Source organism: Salmo salar, chromosome 17, assembly GCF_965601325.2.
Source record: "Salmo salar chromosome 17, fSalSal1, whole genome shotgun sequence".
In the NCBI taxonomy this organism is placed as follows: domain Eukaryota; kingdom Metazoa; phylum Chordata; class Actinopteri; order Salmoniformes; family Salmonidae; genus Salmo; species Salmo salar.
The window spans coordinates 71,976,889-71,998,403 of record NC_138307.1 but is presented as its reverse complement, the minus strand read 5'-3'; the positions used below and the strand labels follow the sequence as shown (position 1 = coordinate 71,998,403).

Sequence of the window (21,515 nt, the reverse complement as noted above, 5' to 3'; positions counted from 1 at the left end):
GGTACAGCTAGGGGAAACACTGTAGCGTGATGTTTGTGTGTGGCCCCTGCAGGTGCAGAAGAAGAACTACCGTGAGGAGAAGAAGAGAGCCACCAAGGAGCTCCTCAGCACCATCACAGACCCCTCTGTTATTGTCATGGCTGACTGGCTCAAGGTTCGACTTGCCCTGCTTCTTGTTTCTGGACTGTACACAACATTTCTGGACTGTACATTACTTGAATATTACTGTACATGCAACAAACTGTAAAGCCATAACAATCTGCTACAATGTATTGAAGTTTCTCCAGAATTTTCAAAAGTGAAATAGATATTTGAACATAGTTTATTAGACATGATGATATTTTATGTCTGAGTGTGTGTGTTTGGCCACGTGTCTGCACCTCAGATCCGGGGTACTCTGAAGAGCTGGACCAAGCTGTGGTGTGTGCTGAAGCCGGGGGTTCTTCTCATCTACAAGACCCATAAGAACGGCCAGTGGGTGGGCACGGTGCTGCTCAACGCCTGCGAGCTCATCGAGAGACCCTCAAAGAAGGACGGCTTCTGTTTCAAACTCTTCCACCCGCTGGAGCAGTCCATCTGGGCGGTCAAGGTAATAATAATAATAGTACATTTATTTTCTATCCAGCTTTTCGTTAGAACAGCGTCTCAAAGTCCCTTTAAAAGCAACAACAACTAATTGAAGGTGATCTGTTGGGCGATGGCTTCCACAACTTCAGATAATAATGATGACAAGATGGAGAGCGATAGAGTTTCTACTCAGACCTGCACAATGGGAGACATCATTTCATTTAATGGAGTGGTATGTGCACATCCATAAAAGCCCCTTGTCCCAAATGCTGGATCAGACAGGATAATGTAGAGCAAAAACATAAATCTGTCTGCACACTGGTATAATACTCTGGTATAATACTGCCTAAGTACATTTTTGTTCAGACATCATTAAATGACTAACCTGAGTACCAGTCTCTTTAGCTAATCTACTCCATGGCCTTTCTGCCATCTTCAAATGTGAACGTTCAATCATTAATGAGCTCTTGATCCTGATTCCATCCCTTTTACAGCTATCCGAGTTTGTATCCTGTTGCTAAGCAACCGTGTTTTGTTTGTCCAAACAAAACCAGCCTTTCAAAAGTTGCTAGCTCTCATCTAAATTCTCCAACTAAATATATACTGCAATTCCAACCACACAACTTCTTAGTACAACAACTTGTCTAGCTCACATCTAAATTCTCCAACTAAATACATATACTGCAATTCCAACCACACAACTTCTTACTACAACAACTTGTCTAGCTCACATCTAAATTCTCCAACTAAATACATACTGCAATTCCAACCACACAACTTCTTACTACAACAACTTGTCTAGCTCACATCTAAATTCTCCAACTAAATACATACTGCAATTCCAACCACACAACTTCTTAGTACAACAAGTTGTCTAGCTCACATCTAAATTCTCCAACTAAATACATACTGCAATTCCAACCACACAACTTCTTACTACAACAACTTGTCTAGCTCACATCTAAATTCTCCAACTAAATACATACTGCAATTCCAACCACACAACTTCTTACTACAACAACTTGTCTAGCTCACATCTAAATTCTCCAACTAAATACATACTGCAATTCCAACCACACAACTTCTTAGTACAACAACTTGTCTAGCTCACATCTAAATTCTCCAACTAAATACATACTGCAATTCCAACCACACAACTTCTTACTACAACAAGTTGTCTAGCTCACATCTAAATTCTCCAACTAAATACATACTGCAATTCCAACCACACAACTTCTTACTACAACAACTTGTCTAGCTCACATCTAAATTCTCCAACTAAATACATACTGCAATTCCAACCACACAACTTCTTACTACAACAACTTGTCTAGCTCACATCTAAATTCTCCAACTAAATACATACTGCAATTCCAACCACACAACTTCTTACTACAACAAGTTGTCTAGCTCACATCTAAATTCTCCAACTAAATACATACTGCAATTCCAACCACACAACTTCTTACTACAACAACTTGTCTAGCTCACATCTAAATTCTCCAACTAAATACATACTGCAATTCCAACCACACAACTTCTTACTACAACAACTTGTCTAGCTAACAGCTAAATGTTTGTTTTTGACTTTGTTATCAATTCTAATTCTATTTTCGAGGCTCCACATGTTTTCATGGAAAATATCTATGTCATTTCCAACAACCAATAGACCATAATTACTAACATTTAGTAGACTGCAAATTGACCGCAAGAAGCTCAAACAGATATAATATTTAACTAAAACATAATCATTTCAAACCTTGCTTACATTTGCCAACGATCACGTCTCTATAATATGCGCGGGGATACTTGAGAACAGATTTCCAAAATAAAAATCAATTGGAGCTGATTTCCAGTATTTTATGTCCAACAATAAAGAATATCTATATATTTTTTTATTCAAAAAACTTTGGCCCAGAAAACTTGGGGGGCCAAATAAAGCCACCCGCTGGCCCCAGTTGGGGAACCCTGCCCTAAACCTTTTCTCTTTAGTAGGCACGACATGTCACACCCTTACCACTCTAAAATGGACTATGGGTTTTTCCCAAATGGCATCAATGGGCCCTAGTCAAAAGTAATGCACTTAAAGGGAATATCAAATCAAATTTTATTTGTCACATGCGCCAAATACAACAGGTGTAGACCTTAAGGTGAAATGCTCACTTACAGAATATTTACATAATAAGAACCAGAGTATGGTGCCATTAGGATGCATACACGCCATATGAATGACCCTCCAACCAATCAATAAAGGGATTGTTAAACAAAGCACCCTCCCTATTGGACGGCCAAACTGGACCTCAGTGTCATCAGGAACTTGCCAACAGGACCCATTCTTTCACCCTTGGGGAATGTGATGAGTCATGTTCAACTGGACACACACACACCCCCGCACCCACGCACGCACACACCCAAGCACACACACACACACACACACCTTCCCATGGGCTTTGGCTTGGTGATAACTGTCAGTGCCATAGTGGTTGTATAATGTTCCAGAGTGGATGTTTACCAAACCCTCTCTCTCTCTCCCCCCCCTCCTCTCTCTCTCTCTCTCTCTCCCCCCTCCTCCTCTCCTCTCCCCCCCTCCCCTCCTCCTCTCTCTCCCCCCCCCCCCCCCCCCGTGTGTCAGGGTCCTAAAGGAGAGGCGGTGGGTTCCATCACACAGCCATTACCCGGCAGCCACCTCATCTTCCGCGCCACCTCTGAGTCAGACGGTAAGAGACAGGACGCTGATGTGTTTTCAGATTTGTTCAATATAGTTTTTTCCCACCAACTTGTGTTTATATGATTGAATGCTTTAGTGTCTGCAATCTGTGCTGTGTCTGTTAGTGTGGGCTTGTTTGTGTGTGCATGGAAGTGTTTCCTGTTCTTCCATGTGGGTGTGGTTATCTGTACATGTGTAGGACTCTAGTGTAGCCTGTCAACTCCCCTGTCTCCTCTCCACCAGGCCGCTGTTGGATGGATGCTCTGGAGCTGGCTCTGAAGTGCTCCGGCCTCCTGAAGCGGACTATGATCCGCGAGGGCAAGGAGGAGCTGGCCAGCACGGCCGGGGAGAGCTCCCAAATTAACTTCTACAGCCTGCTGCGAGCCCACAACATGCAGGGTTTCCAGTGAGTCGGCCCAGCCTACAGTACGGTCTCTCTGCTCTAGCCCAGTCTACAGTACGGTCTCTCTGCTCTAGCCCAGCCTACAGTACGGTCTCTCTGCTCTAGCCCAGCCTACAGTACGGTCTCTCTGCTCTAGCCCAGCCTACAGTACGGTCTCTCTGCTCTAGCCCAGCCTACAGTACGGTCTCTCTGCTCTAGCCCAGCCTACAGTACGGTCTCTCTGCTCTAGCCCAGCCTACAGTACGGTCTCTCTGCTCTAGCCCAGCCTACAGTACAGTCTCTCTGCTCTAGCCCAGCCTACAGTACGGTCTCTCTGCTCTAGCCCAGTCTACAGTATGGTCTCTCTGCTCTAGCCCAGCCTACAGTACGGTCTCTCTGCTCTAGCCCAGCCTACAGTACGGTCTCTCTGCTCTAGCCCAGCCTACAGTACGGTCTCTCTGCTCTAGCCCAGCCACGGCTCTACAACTCTATTCTGACAACCCTAGTCAAACTGTCCTCCTCAGCAGGGTTCAACTATGTTGGATGTGTAACCAGGCCAGCACGGTACAGCTCGGTTCAGCTCAGTAGTGTGAAAAGTCCTCTGGAGAGCTACTGGATGTGCAAGCTCTGGTTCCAGCCTCTGCAGCAACACCCATGACTCCGTTCACACTGATGAACATGATTAGTTGTAGATTTTCATGTGGAGCTGTTACAAGCCTGGCCCGAGCCCATCTCTCTGTATCTCCAAGTGGAGCAGCAAATCTTTATTCTTCCCTCGTCTGCAGTCTGTTTGAGCTCTTTTGGTCTATTTCCATGTGCTTTGTGAGGTTCCATTTCCCCTGAGACGACTGGTTGTCTGACTGGTTGTATCTGTTATCTGTGAATGCATCGGAGTTGATTGTAGTTTGTAAAGATTGCATGTGTTCTCCTTTTCCAGAGGAGAGCACTGTCTTCTTGAGGCTTTGAACTTTCAAAGGATCTGTGTTGTACTGGGGGATTTGGCTACTGTGGAGAATTTCTGTACTTTTGTCAACTCTGCAGGGATTGCTCAAAAAGACTTATGCAGTAAGGCATGAGGAGCTCTGTATTAATGCACTGTGCTATTGGTAGTGGTAATAGCAAGTTATCTTTTCGTGTTTTGTTCATTAGTCCACTGTTAGTACAATGCCAATTTGTTTTGCATGTCAGCAGCAGTCAAGTTTTCTAGATGCACTTCACTTTCAGTGCAGAGCTAAAACTGTGGTGATTGTGTTTTGCAAAAAAAGGGTTTAGTGTGAACTCTCCTTTGAATCCATCCTCCTTGTTATTCCTGCAAGGTTCAACGACAGTGACCAGTTCAAGGACCCTGACCTGTACTCAGACAAGTCGGACCGGGAGGGGGAGCAGGACCACGAGGAGTCAGACGTGGAGGGTCTGGGGAAGAGCGAGGAGAGTGACAGTGACACGTCAGAACGCCAGGATGACTCCTACATTGACCTTGACCCCAACGAGGCCCTGCCGGAGACTCCGTACCTGGAGCAGTCCCACGAGGAGCTGGGAGAGGTGAGGAATGATGATGAGCGTAGTCAGTACCGCTGGCTCTTATTGGTCAGGGGGACTGAGCGTACTCTGTATAAATGCATCTGATTGGACAAGCGATGTGAGAATTTTCCACCAAGGAAAGTTCGACTCAGTAACATTGAAGAGAATCAGCTTGATTTGTTATTTTTTAAGATTCAAGGCCTCAGAGAATATACTTAAGAGAAAAACAAGTGGCATTTCTTTGAATACAGTGGGAACACTTGATAAACCTTGGTTTAAAATGAGAAAGAGTTAGATGATACTGGGAACTGAATGAATTTAACCCGACCCATCTGAATCAGAGAGGTGCGGGGGGGCTGCCTTAATCGACATCATCGGCGCCCGGGGAGTAGTTGTTAAGGGTTAACTGCCTTGCTCAAGGGCAGAACGGCAGATATTTCCACCTTGCCAGCTCGAGAATTCGAACCAGAGACCTTTCAGTTACTGGCCCAACAGTCTTAACCGCTATGCTAGCTGCCGCCACACTGGTTGAAAGAGAAGTGAAAGGCGCAGAGTCGAGGCGTCCATCAAGAGTGGTGTGTGTGGGCAGCAGTCATCAGAGTGAAGCCTCAGACAGCCCCTAAATCAACCTGTCTGTGATCTCTCTCTAACCCTCTATCTCTGTCTTATGTCCCATTGTCTAACGTATTTTAGTCTGACACGTTGGAACCTAAATAGACCAGTAATCAGGACGTCCATCTCTTCTGCCACAGTTCCCCTGCAGTATGTAGAATGTTATACATGACCGTACTCCATTAGGATTAGACTTGTCAACAAGTCTTTAGAGGTTTGATGGAGCTTCGGAAATGATTTGTTCATGATTATGAAATCTTCAGCACTATTAATATAGCCTTAGCCAAGTGCCACAGGCAGGGCATGAAGAAATGATATTTGAAAGTGTTTGCGTGTGTATACCTGCCTGCGTGAAATCCCTCCCAGCTGTTCTGTGCTGAATTAGAATTGTCATTTTCGATAGCTCGAATTAAACAGCCAGCAGATGCTAAAATGGGAAGACCAGAGATGTGAATAATGAACTGATTGATAACTGAGGAAGTTTTCCAGACTGGAGAGATGTTCATACTGAATAATATCACGGAGCAACTCCATAATGTGCTTGTTTCATATAGGTATATACTCCAACCCTATGTGAATACTGTGACCTTACATAGCCCATCACCTAGCAACCTAATCAACAGGTTTGGATCTCTTGGCGCAACAGCTACGTTGTTGACTTTACAGTTGCTGAAGCGGCTTCAAGACCCGGTCGGGACTAACCCCAGAATTCATTCAATATGAAAGTGTGTGTGGTGTGTACAGTGAATCACCAAACCTTTACATGTGTGTGTCCCAGGCTGGTGAGGCGTCCCAGACAGAGACGGTGTCGGAGGAGAATAAGTCTCTGATCTGGACGCTGCTGAAGCAGGTCAGGCCTGGGATGGACCTGTCTAAAGTGGTCCTGCCCACCTTCATCCTGGAGCCACGCTCCTTCCTGGACAAGCTGTCCGACTACTACTACCATGCTGACTTCCTCTCTGAGTAAGTACTGCTACCATGCTGACTTCCTCTCTGAGTCAGTACTACTACCATGCTGACTTCCTCTCTGAGTAAGTACTACCACCATGCTGACTTCCTCTCTGAGTCAGTACTACTACCATGCTGACTTCCTCTCTGAGTCAGTACTACTACCATGCTGACTTCCTCTCTGAGTCAGTACTACTACCATGCTGACTTCCTCTCTGAGTCAGTACTACTACCATGCTGACTTCCTCTCTGAGTAAGTACTACCACCATGCTGACTTCCTCTCTGAGTCAGTACTACTACCATGCTGACTTCCTCTCTGAGTCAGTACTACTACCATGCTGACTTCCTCTCTGAGTCAGTACTACTACCATGCTGACTTCCTCTCTGAGTCAGTACTACTACCATGCTGAGTCAGTACTACTACCATGCTGACTTCCTCTCTGAGTCAGTACTACTACCATGCTGACTTCCTCTCTGAGTCAGTACTACTACCATGCTGACTTCCTCTCTGAGTCAGTACTACTACCATGCCGACTTCCTCTCTGAGTCAGTACTACTACCATGCCGACTTCCTCTCTGAGTCAGTACTACTACCATGCTGACTTCCTCTCTGAGTCAGTACTACTACCATGCTGACTTCCTCTCTGAGTCAGTACTACTACCATGCTGACTTCCTCTCTGAGTCAGTACTACTACCATGCTGACTTCCTCGCTGAGTCAGTACTACTACCATGCTGACTTCCTTTCTGAGTCAGTACTACTACCATGCTGACTTCCTCTCTGAGTCAGTACTACTACCATGCTGACTTCCTCTGAGTCAGTACTACTACCATGCCGACTTCCTCTCTGAGTCAGTACTACTACCATGCTGACTTCCTCTCTGAGTCAGTACTACTACCATGCTGACTTCCTCTGAGTCAGTACTACTACCATGCTGACTTCCTCTGTGAGTCAGTACTACTACCATGCTGACTTCCTCTGAGTCAGTACTGCTACCATGCTGACTTCCTCTCTGAGTCAGTACCGCTACCATGCTAACTTCCTCGCTGAGTCAGTACCGCTACCATGCTGACTTTCTCTCTGAGTCACTACTACTACCATGCTGACTTCCTCTCTGAGTCAGTACTACTACCATGCTGACTTCCTCTCTGAGTCAGTACTACTACCATGCTGACTTCCTCTGTGAGTCAGTACTACTACCATGCTGACTTCCTCTGTGAGTCAGTACTACTACCATGCTGACTTCCTCTCTGAGTCAGTACTACTACCATGCTGACTTCCTCGCTGAGTCAGTACTACTACCATGCTGACTTCCTCTCTGAGTCAGTACTACTACCATGCTGACTTCCTCTCTGAGTCAGTACTACTACCATGCTGACTTCCTCTCTGAGTCAGTACTACTACCATGCTGACTTCCTCTCTGAGTCAGTACTACTACCATGCTGAGTTTCTCTCTGAGTCAGTACTACTACCATGCTGACTTCCTCTCTGAGTCAGTACTACTACCATGCTGACTTCCTCTCTGAGTCAGTACTACTACCATGCTGAGTCAGTACTACTACCATGCCGACTTCCTCTCTGAGTCAGTACTACTACCATGCCGACTTCCTCTCTGAGTCAGTACTACTACCATGCTGACTTCCTCTCTGAGTAAGTACTGCTACCATGCTGACTTCCTCTCTGAGTCAGTACTACTACCATGCTGACTTCCTCTCTGAGTCAGTACTACTACCATGCTGACTTCCTCTCTGAGTCAGTACTACTACCATGCTGAGTTTCTCTCTGAGTCAGTACTACTACCATGCTGACTTCCTCTCTGAGTCAGTACTACTACCATGCTGACTTCCTCTCTGAGTCAGTACTACTACCATGCTGAGTCAGTACTACTACCATGCCGACTTCCTCTCTGAGTCAGTACTACTACCATGCCGACTTCCTCTCTGAGTCAGTACTACTACCATGCTGACTTCCTCTCTGAGTAAGTACTGCTACCATGCTGACTTCCTCTCTGAGTCAGTACTACTACCATGCTGACTTCCTCTCTGAGTCAGTACTACTACCATGCTGACTTTCTCTCTGAGTCAGTACTACTACCATGCTGACTTCCTCTCTGAGTCAGTACTGCTACCATGCTGACTTCCTCGCTGAGTCAGTACTACTACCATGCTGACTTCCTCTCTGAGTCAGTACTACTACCATGCCGACTTCCTCTCTGAGTCAGTACTACTACCATGCTGACTTCCTCGCTGAGTCAGTACCACTACCATGCTGACTTCCTCTCTGAGTCAGTACTACTACCATGCTGACTTCCTCTCTGAGTCAGTACTACTACCATGCTGACTTTCTCTCTGAGTCAGTACTACTACCATGCTGACTTTCTCTCTGAGTCAGTACTACTACCATGCTGACTTCCTCTCTGAGTCAGTACTGCTACCATGCTGACTTCCTCGCTGAGTCAGTACTACTACCATGCTGACTTCCTCTCTGAGTCAGTACTACTACCATGCTGACTTCCTCTCTGAGTCAGTACTACTACCATGCTGACTTCCTCTCTGAGTCAGTACTACTACCATGCTGACTTCCTTTCTGAGTCAGTACTACGGTTGTAATGATGTCGTTTTAACTAGTATTGCCTGCTGGGACAGTACTACCAAGCTGACCAATCAAAGGTCTTATATAGTAGGACATTACTACCAAGCTGACCAATCAAAGGTCTTATGTAGTAGGACAGTACTACCAAGCTGACCAATCAAAGGTATTACCGTAATTTCCGGACTATTAAGCGCACCTGAATATAAGCCGCACCCACTGAATTTTTTAAAAAGTATTATTTTGAATATAAATAAGCCGTACATGTCTATAAGCCGCAGGTGCCTACCGGTACATTGAAACAAATTAACTTTACACAGGCTTTAATGAAACACGGCTTGTAACAAAAATAAATAGGCTTTAACGAAGCACGGCTTGTAACAAAAATAAATAGGCTTTAACGAAACACGGTGTCGTGTCTTTGGCGTACCATTAAACTGAAGACATGTTTATCAATTAACTCCCTGTAATTATTATCACGCGATCAAACTGATTCATCGTTTAATTGTAATTTAACGAAATACGGCTTGTAACAAAAAATAAAAAATTAGCAGTAAACAGTAGCCTACCAAGAAAGTCATTGGTCACCATCTTCCTTCTCCTGTGCACTGAAACCATCTCCTTCGGTGTCGGAGTTGAATAGCCTCAGAATTGCTTCATCCGATATTGGATCATTTTCATTGTCGCTCTCGTCACTTTCATCCGGAGGCAAATCCCCCGCTGAGCCCTCTTCAACACGCAGCAGTCCAGCCTTTCGAAACCCGTTGATGATAGTGGATTTTTTGACAATGCTCCACGCTGTCAGGACCCACAAATTTGAAAACGGGAAAAATCCATATATTAGCCGCGTCATTATTTAAGCCGCGAAGTTCAAAGCATGGGAAAAAAGTTGCGGCTTATAGTCCGGAATTTACGGTATGTAGTAGGACAGTACTTCCAAGCTGACCAATCAAAGGTCTTATATAGTAGGACAGTACAGTCAGACCTGCCAAAGATACAGACAAATATTCAAAGATGTGGCTTTAACTTAATTTAGGTCCTCATTGCGATTTGATGTTGATCATTTCCAGGGCAGCTGTGGAGGAGAATGCCTACAACAGGATGAAGAAAGTAGTAAAGTGGTATATCTCTGGATTCTACAAAAAGCCACAGGTGATTAGAACATTCACTTAAAAGCATTGTTTCAGCAGGGTCATGTTCATTAGGAAAACAGTGGAAAACATTTTTCAAAAAAGAAAAGTGTTTCTTACTGGATAGGACCTGGTAGTCCCTCAATTTCAGTCCATTTCTTCTGTTAGGTGCCTAATGAACACGACTCTGTTGTGGATGTGACAAGATGTCCCTCGGTATCTCTACCATTCAGCGGACGTATCTAAAGCTCAGTTTTTCCTCCTTCTGAAAACCAGGGACTGAAGAAGCCATATAACCCCATCATCGGTGAGACCTACCGCTGCATGTGGCTCCATAGCAAGACCAACAGCAAGACCTTCTACATTTCTGAACAGGTGACAGAGCCAGGAGGGGAGACTGCTCCCTAATATGTGATTGTCTGGTTGGGTTTTTTAATCTGACATTTGAGCAATTGATTCACCTTGTTGTTATTGTGTAAATTATGGATGTGTGGGGGAGTGGATGGGTGGAACGATGGATGGGTTGGTGGATGGATAGATGGATAGATGGATTTACGGGTTGGTGGACGGATGGATGGATTTACGGGTTGGTGGACGGATCGACGGATGGATGGATGGATGGATGGATGGATGGATGGATGGATGGATGGATGGATGGATGGATGGATGGATTGACGGGCTGGTGGATGGATAGATGGATGGACGGGTTGGTGGATGGATAGATGGATTGACGGGTTGGTGGATGGATAGATGGATGGACGGGTTGGTGGATGGATGGACGGGTTGAGGGATGGATAGATGGATGGACGGGTTGGTGGATGGATGGATGGATGGATGGACGGGTTGGTGGATGGATAGATGGATGGACGTGTTGGGGGTGGATAGATGGATGGACGGGTTGGTGGATAGATGATGGATCGACGGATGGGTGGTTGAATCGACGGGTTGGTGGATGGATCGACGGGTTGGTGGATGGATCGACGGGTTGGTGGATGGATGGATGGATGGATGGATGGATGGGTTGGTGGATGGATGGATGGATGGATGGACGGGTTGGTGGATGGATGGATGGGTTGGTGGATGGATGGATGGATGGACGGGTTGGTGGATGGATGGGTTGGTGGATGGACAGGTTGGTGGATGGATGGATGGACGGGTTGGTGGATGGATGGATGGGCTGGTGGATGGATGGATGGACGGGTTGGTGGATGGATGGGTTGGTGGATGGACAGGTTGATGGATGGATGGATGGATGGATGGATGGATGGATGGATGGATGGATGGATGGATGGATGGATGGATGGACCGGTTGGTGGATGGATTGACAGATGGACGGATGGATGGATGGATGGACAGGTTGGTGGATGGATGGACGGACCGGTTGGTGGATGGATTGACAGGTTGATGGATGGGTTGGTGGATGGATGGACAGGTTGGTGGATGGATGAAAGAAGGATTGTGATAGGTTTTCAGAAGGTCTAGAATCTACAACATGACATCTTCTGGTAGAGTGGCTATGATCAGGGCTAGCTTCCAGTACCTGTCTTCCTGACCTTTGACCAATCACCTTCAATCCCTGTCAGGTGTCCCATCATCCTCCAGTGTCGGCGTTCTACGTCAGTAACAGGAAGGACGGCTTCTGTCTCAGCGGAAGCATCCTGGCCAAGTCCAAGTTCTACGGTACAACACACACTCATGTGCACACATATCTACATGCGCACACACACACACACACACACACACACACACACACACACACACACACACACCACACACACACACACACACACACACACACACACACCACCCCTACCAAACAGCAAATGCGTATAGATAGATACGTCGGGCTGTCTCATTATCAGTGGGAAGAGAACATTTGGTAACACATTTCTGCTGTAAAAAAATATATATATATATATAATTTTAAAGGCGCACCCAACAAATGTTTTATCTGTGTTAACACCCTTTCCTTGGTGTTGTCATGACGATGTGTCTTCTTTGCAGGAAACTCCCTGTCGGCCATATTGGACGGAGAGGCTCGGCTCACCTTTCTCAACAGAGGAGAAGACTACGTCATGAACATGCCCTACGCCCACTGCAAAGGTCTGAGCTCTTTTACTGACTGGAGTCTTACTGTGAAAGCAACACACATTACATTAAGGTCTGACCTCTTTTACTGACTGGAGTCTTACTGTGAAAGCAACACACATTACATTAATACCCATATAATTATATATGCCTCTGTAGGGTACCATCTCTACTGTAGTGTATACTAACTATCCCCCCTCTGTAGGGTACCATCTCTACTGTAGTGTATACTAACTATCCTCCCCCTCTCAGGCATCCTGTATGGCACCATGACTCTGGAGCTGGCTGGCCAGATCACCATTGCCTGTGAGAAGACAGGATACAGTGCCCAGCTCGAGTTCAAACTCAAGGTAGGAGGAAATAACGTGTTCTTTAGCTACAATCATTTAACTTTTAGTCTTTAATGAACAAAAGCTTCAAACTGCATTAGGCAGTTTTAGTGCTTGAAACTCTAATCAACTCTAGATGGTGGGGGGGGGGGGCAACTCTCATCTTGGAGAGCTACAGGACCCACCTGCAGGCTTTTTCTCCAGCCCCAATGGAGCACAACTGATTCTACTAATTAGCTGCTCAACAGGACCTTGATTAGCTGAATCAGGTGTTTTAAAGTGGGGTTGGAACAAAAGCCTGCATGCCCGGTACCTAGCCGAGAGGAGGGTTGCTTGACCCACCCCTGTGCTGCATCTTGAACTTCAAAACACCAATACCAATGTGATGAATACTCCTTTCTGGAACACTTTATTTTACAGCCTTCTACTTACCAGGTAATACTTAGATAGTACTTGTTGAAGTGGTAGCTACCTAGAGTAATAGTATAGTTAGATTAGTAGCTATGTACACAGTTGTTTCTTTTGAGATACAAGCATCAATATGTCCCATTTGGTACCAGGTAGTTACCAAGACTATGAGGTCATTACCAGAATTATCCTTTGGTGCCATGTAACATGGTTACTTGATGCCATGTAAATACCAGGTAAGAACCAGGTTAAACAGGGCTGTAACATAAAGCGTCACCCTCCCCCTCTCTTTTCAGCCGTTCTTGGGTAACAATGACAGTGTAAACCAGGTCTCTGGAAAGATCAAGCTGGGGAAGGAGGTGCTGGCTACGCTGGAGGGACACTGGGTAAGTTCATTATGTATCCAACAGAAGGAAAACTGACAAACAGTTTGGGACTGGAAATGCTTATTTTCGTTTTCCGTTGCAAACATTGGTGCCCTAATGAACACAACCCTACACTTCTCTTTAAAACCTCTTTGGGCTAGGTGGGGCGCTAGTGACCCACCTCAACAACATCCGGTGAAATTGCAGAGCGCGAAATTCAAAATACAAAAATCGTAATATTAAACATTCATGAAAATACAACTGTCTTACGTTGTTTAAAAGCTTAACTTCTTGTTAATCCAACCACTTTGTCAGATTTCAAAAAGGCTTTACGGCAAAAGCATACCATGCGATTATCTGAGGGCAGCGCCCCGCATACAAAAGCATTAAAAACATTTTCCAAACCAGCAGAGGCGTCACAAAAGTCAGAAATAGCGATAAAATAATTAACTTACCTTTGAAGATTTTCCTCTGTTTGCAATCCCAAGGGTCCCAGTTACACAACAAATGGTTGTTTTGTTCAATAAAGTCATTCTTTATATCCCAAAAAAGTATGTTTAGTTGGCGCGTTTGATTCAGTAATCCACCCGTTCCACTCGTTCAACATGCATACAAAGGAATCCCAAAAGTTACCAATAAACTTCATCCAAACAAGTCAAACAACGTTTCTAATCAATCCCCTAATATGTAAATAAACGATACAATTTAAGACGAAATGTAGTATGTTCAATTCCGGAGATAAATAACGAAGTGCGCGCCCTCATCCACACGCTCCACAATACTACAGTCGAAAATGAGAGCCACCTTGAAAAACTACAATTACTAACAAATTTTTCAAAAAACAAGCCTGAAACCCTTTATAAAGACTGTTGACATCTAGTGGAAGCCATAGGAACTGCAATCTGGGAGGAATTCCTTTGAATATCCCATAGACAAGCATTTGAATGGGTGGTGACCTCAAAAAAATTATAAATAAATAAATAAAATCCGGATGGATTCTCCTCGGGTTTTCGCTTGCCATATCAGTTCTGTTATAATCACAGACATTATTTTAACAGTTTTAGAAACTTCAGTGTTTTCTATCCAATGCTACCAATTATATACATTTCCTAGCTTCTGGGCCTGAGTAACAGGCAGTTTACTTTGGGCACGTCAGTCATCCGAACTTCGGAATACTGCCCCCTAGCCCACATGCATTGACATTTTTTTTTTTAAAGGTTTCGAAGTATGGAAAGTTGTTATTTTCCACCCCAAAGGTCAAACTGACTTTAATTATGTCAGGAGACCTGACCTTGATGAAGTTTTAATGGAGGCCACCGAACATGCACTTTCACCTACCTGCTTAATGATTCCAAACTGTATGTAGATTTAAGTCACCAATTAAATGTAAATTGGGTTGTTTTCTGCACCAAAGGCCAGAGACACTGTTGAATACGTGCTGAGACTGTTAGTTTGTCAGGGTGACAGGCTGCGTACACAGTATATCATCATCAATATCTGTTAGTTTGTCAGGGTGACAGGCTGCGTACAGAGTATATCATCATCATCATCAATATCTGTTAGTTAGTCATTGTGACAGGCTGCGTACACAGTATATCATCATCAATATCTGTTAGTTTGTCATGGTGACAGGCTGCGTACACAGTATATCATCATCAATATCTGTTAGTTTGTCATGGTGACAGGCTGCGTACACAGTATATCATCAATATCTGTTAGTTTGTCAGGGTGACAGGCTGCGTACACAGTATATCATCATCAATATCTGTTAGTTTGTCAGGGTGACAGGCTGCGTACACAGTATATCATCATCAATATCTGTTAGTTTGTCAGAGTGACAGGCTGCGTACACAGTATATCATCATCAATATCTGTTAGTTTGTCATGGTGACAGGCTGCGTACACAGTATATCATCATCATCATCATCAATATCTGTTAGTTTGTCATGGTGACAGGCTGCGTACACAGTATATCATCATCAATATCTGTTAGTTTGTCATGGTGACAGGCTGCGTACACAGTATATCATCATCATCAATATCTGTTAGTTTGTCATGGTGACAGGCTGCGTACACAGTATATCATCATCAATATCTGTTAGTTTGTCATGGTTACAGGCTGCATACACAGTATATCATCATCAATATCTGTTAGTTTGTCATGGTGACAGGCTGCGTACACAGTATATCATCATCAATATCTGTTAGTTTGTCAGGGTGACAGGCTGCGTACACAGTATATCATCATCATCATCAATATCTGTTAGTTTGTCAGGGTGACAGGCTGCGTACACAGTATATCATCATCATCATCAATATCTGTTAGTTTGTCAGGGTGACAGGTTGCGTACACAGTATATCATCATCATCTGTTAGTTTGTCATGGTGACAGGCTGCGTACACAGTATATCATCATCAATACCTGTTAGTTTGTCAGGGTGACAGGCTGCGTACACAGTATATCATAATCAATATCTGTTAGTTTGTCATAATGACAGGCTGCATACACAGTATATCATCATCATCATCAATATCTGTTAGTTTGTCAGGGTGACAGGCTGCGTACACAGTATATCATCAATATCTGTTAGTTTGTCATGGTGACAGGCTGCGTACACAGTATATCATCATCAATATCTGTTAGTTTGTCAGGGTGACAGGCTGCGTACACAGTATATCATCATCAATATCTGTTAGTTTGTCAGAGTGACAGGCTGCGTACACAGTATATCATCATCAATATCTGTTAGTTTGTCATGGTGACAGGCTGCGTACACAGTATGTCATCATCAATATCTGTTAGTTTGTCAGGGTGACAGGCTGCGTACACAGTATATCATCATCAATATCTGTTAGTTTGTCAGGGTGACAGGTTGCGTACACAGTATATCATCATCATCATCAATATCTGTTAGTTTGTCAGGGTGACAGGCTGCGTACACAGTATATCATCATCATCATCAATATCTGTTAGTTTGTCATGGTGACAGGCTGCGTACACAGTATATCATCATCAATATCTGTTAGTTTGTCAGGGTGACAGGTTGCGTACACAGTATATCATCATCATCATCAATATCTGTTAGTTTGTCAGGGTGACAGGCTGCGTACACAGTATATCATCATCATCAATATCTGTTAGTTTGTCATGGTGACAGGCTGTGTACACAGTATATCATCATCAATATCTGTTAGTTTGTCATGGTGACAGGATGTGTACACAGTATATCATCATCAATATCTGTTAGTTTGTCAGAGTGACAGGCTGTGTACACAGTATATCATCATCAATATCTGTTAGTTTGTCATGGTGACAGGCTGCGTACACAGTATATTATCATCAATATCTGTTAGTTTGTCATGGTGACAGGCTGCGTACACAGTATATCATCATCATCATCATCATCAATATCTGTTAGTTTGTCATGGTGACAGGCTGCGTACACAGTATATCATCAATATCTGTTCGTTTGTCAGGGTGACAGGCTGCGTACACAGTATATCATCATCAATATCTGTTAGTTTGTCATGGTGACAGGCTGCGTACACAGTATATCATCATCATCATCATCATCATCAATATCTCTTAGTTTGTCAGGGTGACAGGCTGCGTACACAGTATATTATCATCAATATCTGTTAGTTTATCATGGTGACAGGCTGCGTACACAGTATATCATCATCATCATCATCAATATCTGTTAGTTTGTCAGGGTGACAGGCTGCATACACAGTATATCATCATCAATATCTGTTAGTTTGTCAGAGTGACAGGCTGCGTACACAGTATATCATCATCAATATCTGTTAGTTTGTCATGGTGACAGGCTGCGTACACAGTATATCATCATCATCATCATCAATATCTGTTAGTTTGTCATGGTGACAGGCTGCGTACACAGTATATCATCATCATCAATATCTGTTAGTTTGTCATGGTGACAGGCTGCGTACACAGTATATCATCATCATCAATATCTGTTAGTTTGTCATGGTGACAGGCTGCGTACACAGTATATCATCATCAATATCTGTTAGTTTGTCATGGTGACAGGCTGCATACACAGTATATCATCAATATCTGTTAGTTTGTCAGGGTGACAGGCTGCGTACACAGTATATCATCATCAATATCTGTTAGTTTGTCATGGTGACAGGCTGCGTACACAGTATATCATCATCATCATCAATATCTGTTAGTTTGTCATGGTGACAGGCTGCGTACACAGTATATCATCATCAATATCTGTTAGTTTGTCATGGTGACAGGCTGCGTACACAGTATATCATCATCAATATCTGTTAGTTTGTCAGGGTGACAGGCTGCGTACACAGTATATCATCATCAATATCTGTTAGTTTGTCAGGGTGACAGGCTGCGTACACAGTATATCATCATCAATATCTGTTAGTTTGTCAGGGTGACAGGTTGCGTACACAGTATATCATCATCATCTGTTAGTTTGTCATGGTGACAGGCTGCGTACACAGTATATCATCATCAATACCTGTTAGTTTGTCAGGGTGACAGGCTGCGTACACAGTATATCATAATCAATATCTGTTAGTTTGTCATAATGACAGGCTGCATACACAGTATATCATCATCATCATCATCAATATCTGTTAGTTTGTCAGGGTGACAAGCTGCGTACACAGTATATCATCATCAATATCTTTTAGTTTGTCATGGTGACAGGCTGCGTACACAGTATATCATCATCAATATCTGTTAGTTTGTCAGGATGACAGGCTGCGTACACAGTATATCATCATCAATATCTGTTAGTTTGTCAGAGTGACAGGCTGCGTACACAGTATATCATCATCAATATCTGTTAGTTTGTCATGGTGACAGGCTGCGTACAGAGTATATCATCATCATTATCAATATCTGTTAGTTTGTCAGGGTGACAGGCTGCGTACACAGTATATCGTCATCATCATCAATATCTGTTAGTTTGTCATGGTGACAGGCTGCATACACAGTATATCATCATCAATATCTGTTAGTTTGTCATGGTGACAGGCTGCGTACACAGTATATCATCATCAATATCTGTTAGTTTGTCATGGTGACAGGCTGCGTACACAGTATATCATCAATATCTGTTAGTTTGTCAGGGTGACAGGCTGCGTACACAGTATATCATCATCAATATCTGTTAGTTTGTCAGGGTGACAGGCTGCGTACACAGTATATCATCATCAATATCTGTTAGTTTGTCAGAGTGACAGGCTGCGTACACAGTATATCATCATCAATATCTGTTAGTTTGTAATGGTGACAGGCTGCGTACACAGTATATCATCATCATCATCATCAATATCTGTTAGTTTGTCATGGTGACAGGCTGCGTACACAGTATATCATCATCAATATCTGTTAGTTTGTCATGGTGACAGGCTGCGTACACAGTATATCATCATCATCAATATCTGTTAGTTTGTCATGGTGACAGGCTGCGTACACAGTATATCATCATCAATATCTGTTAGTTTGTCATGGTTACAGGCTGCATACACAGTATATCATCATCAATATCTGTTAGTTTGTCATGGTGACAGGCTGCGTACACAGTATATCATCATCAATATCTGTTAGTTTGTCAGGGTGACAGGCTGCGTACACAGTATATCATCATCATCATCAATATCTGTTAGTTTGTCAGGGTGACAGGCTGCGTACACAGTATATCATCATCAATATCTGTTAGTTTGTCAGGGTGACAGGTTGCGTACACAGTATATCATCATCATCTGTTAGTTTGTCATGGTGACAGGCTGCGTACACAGTATATCATCATCAATACCTGTTAGTTTGTCAGGGTGACAGGCTGCGTACACAGTATATCATAATCAATATCTGTTAGTTTGTCATAATGGCAGGCTGCATACACAGTATATCATCATCATCATCAATATCTTTTAGTTTGTCATGGTGACAGGCTGCGTACACAGTATATCATCATCAATATCTGTTAGTTTGTCAGGATGACAGGCTGCGTACACAGTATATCATCATCAATATCTGTTAGTTTGTCAGAGTGACAGGCTGCGTACACAGTATATCATCATCAATATCTGTTAGTTTGTCATGGTGACAGGCTGCGTACAGAGTATATCATCATCATTATCAATATCTGTTAGTTTGTCAGGGTGACAGGCTGCGTACACAGTATATCGTCATCATCATCAATATCTGTTAGTCTGTCATGGTGACAGGCTGCATACACAGTATATCATCATCAATATCTGTTAGTTTGTCATGGTGACAGGCTGCGTACACAGTATATCATCATCAATATCTGTTAGTTTGTCAAGGTGACAGGCTGCGTACACAGTTTATCATCATCATCATCAATATCTGTTAGTTTGTCAGTGTGACAGGCTGCGTACACAGTATATCATCAATATCTGTTAGTTTGTCATGGTGACAGGCTGCGTACACAGTATATCATCATCAATATCTGTTAGTTTGTCATGGTGACAGGCTGCGTACACAGTATATCATCATCAATACCTGTTAGTTTGTCAGGGTGACAGGCTGCGTACACAGTATATCATAATCAATATCTGTTAGTTTGTCATAATGACAGGCTGCATACACAGTATATCATCATCAATATCTGTTAGTTTGTCAGGGTGACAGGCTGCGTACACAGTATATCATCAATATCTGTTAGTTTGTCATGGTGACAGGCTGCGTACACAGTATATCATCATCAATATCTGTTAGTTTGTCAGAGTGACAGGCTGCGTACACAGTATATCATCATCAATATCTGTTAGTTTGTCATGGTGACAGGCTGCGTACACAGTATGTCAACATCAATATCTGTTAGTTTGTCAGGGTGACAGGCTGCGTACACAGTATATCATCATCAATATCTGTTAGTTTGTCAGGGTGACAGGTTGCGTACACAGTATATCATCATCATCATCAATATCTGTTAGTTTGTCAGGGTGACAGGCTGCGTACACAGTATATCATCATCATCATCAATATCTGTTAGTTTGTCATGGTGACAGGCTGCGTACACAGTATATCATCATCAATATCTGTTAGTTTGTCAGGGTGACAGGTTGCGTACACAGTATATCATCATCATCATCAATATCTGTTAGTTTGTCAGGGTGACAGGCTGCGTACACAGTATATCATCATCATCAATATCTGTTAGTTTGTCATGGTGACAGGCTGTGTACACAGTATATCATCATCAATATCTGTTAGTTTGTCATGGTGACAGGATGTGTACACAGTATATCATCATCAATATCTGTTAGTTTGTCAGAGTGACAGGCTGTGTACACAGTATATCATCATCAATATCTGTTAGTTTGTCATGGTGACAGGCTGCGTACACAGTATATCATCATCAATATCTGTTAGTTTGTCATGGTGACAGGCTGCGTACACAGTATATTATCATCAATATCTGTTAGTTTGTCATGGTGACAGGCTGCGTACACAGTATATCATCATCATCATCATCATCAATATCTGTTAGTTTGTCATGGTGACAGGCTGCGTACACAGTATATCATCAATATCTGTTCGTTTGTCAGGGTGACAGGCTGCGTACACAGTATATCATCATCAATATCTGTTAGTTTGTCATGGTGACAGGCTGCGTACACAGTATATCATCATCATCATCATCATCATCAATATCTCTTAGTTTGTCAGGGTGACAGGCTGCGTACACAGTATATTATCATCAATATCTGTTAGTTTGTCATGGTGACAGGCTGCGTACACAGTATATCATCATCATCATCATCAATATCTGTTAGTTTGTCAGGGTGACAGGCTGCATACACAGTATATCATCATCAATATCTGTTAGTTTGTCATGGTGACA

At 43.3% G+C, this 21,515-nt stretch overlaps 1 protein-coding gene across 6 annotated transcripts in view; it reads left to right on the top strand.

The window, feature by feature from the left end:
- The window catches only part of LOC106609746 (oxysterol binding protein-like 8), a 245,883-nt gene that overhangs the window by 151,588 nt on the left and 72,780 nt on the right, over window positions 1–21,515 (top strand). For all 6 annotated transcript variants that reach the window (XM_045700100.2, XM_045700101.2, XM_045700096.2 and 3 more), the window contains 12 exons: window positions 53–154; window positions 386–589; window positions 3,200–3,284; window positions 3,518–3,680; window positions 4,973–5,198; window positions 6,568–6,752; window positions 10,398–10,479; window positions 10,734–10,832; window positions 12,041–12,137; window positions 12,462–12,560; window positions 12,798–12,895; window positions 13,579–13,668. In XM_045700100.2, coding sequence (XP_045556056.1) covers window positions 53–154; window positions 386–589; window positions 3,200–3,284; window positions 3,518–3,680; window positions 4,973–5,198; window positions 6,568–6,752; window positions 10,398–10,479; window positions 10,734–10,832; window positions 12,041–12,137; window positions 12,462–12,560; window positions 12,798–12,895; window positions 13,579–13,668 — 1,530 coding nt within the window. The remainder of the gene's footprint in view (window positions 1–52; window positions 155–385; window positions 590–3,199; window positions 3,285–3,517; window positions 3,681–4,972; window positions 5,199–6,567; window positions 6,753–10,397; window positions 10,480–10,733; window positions 10,833–12,040; window positions 12,138–12,461; window positions 12,561–12,797; window positions 12,896–13,578; window positions 13,669–21,515) is intronic.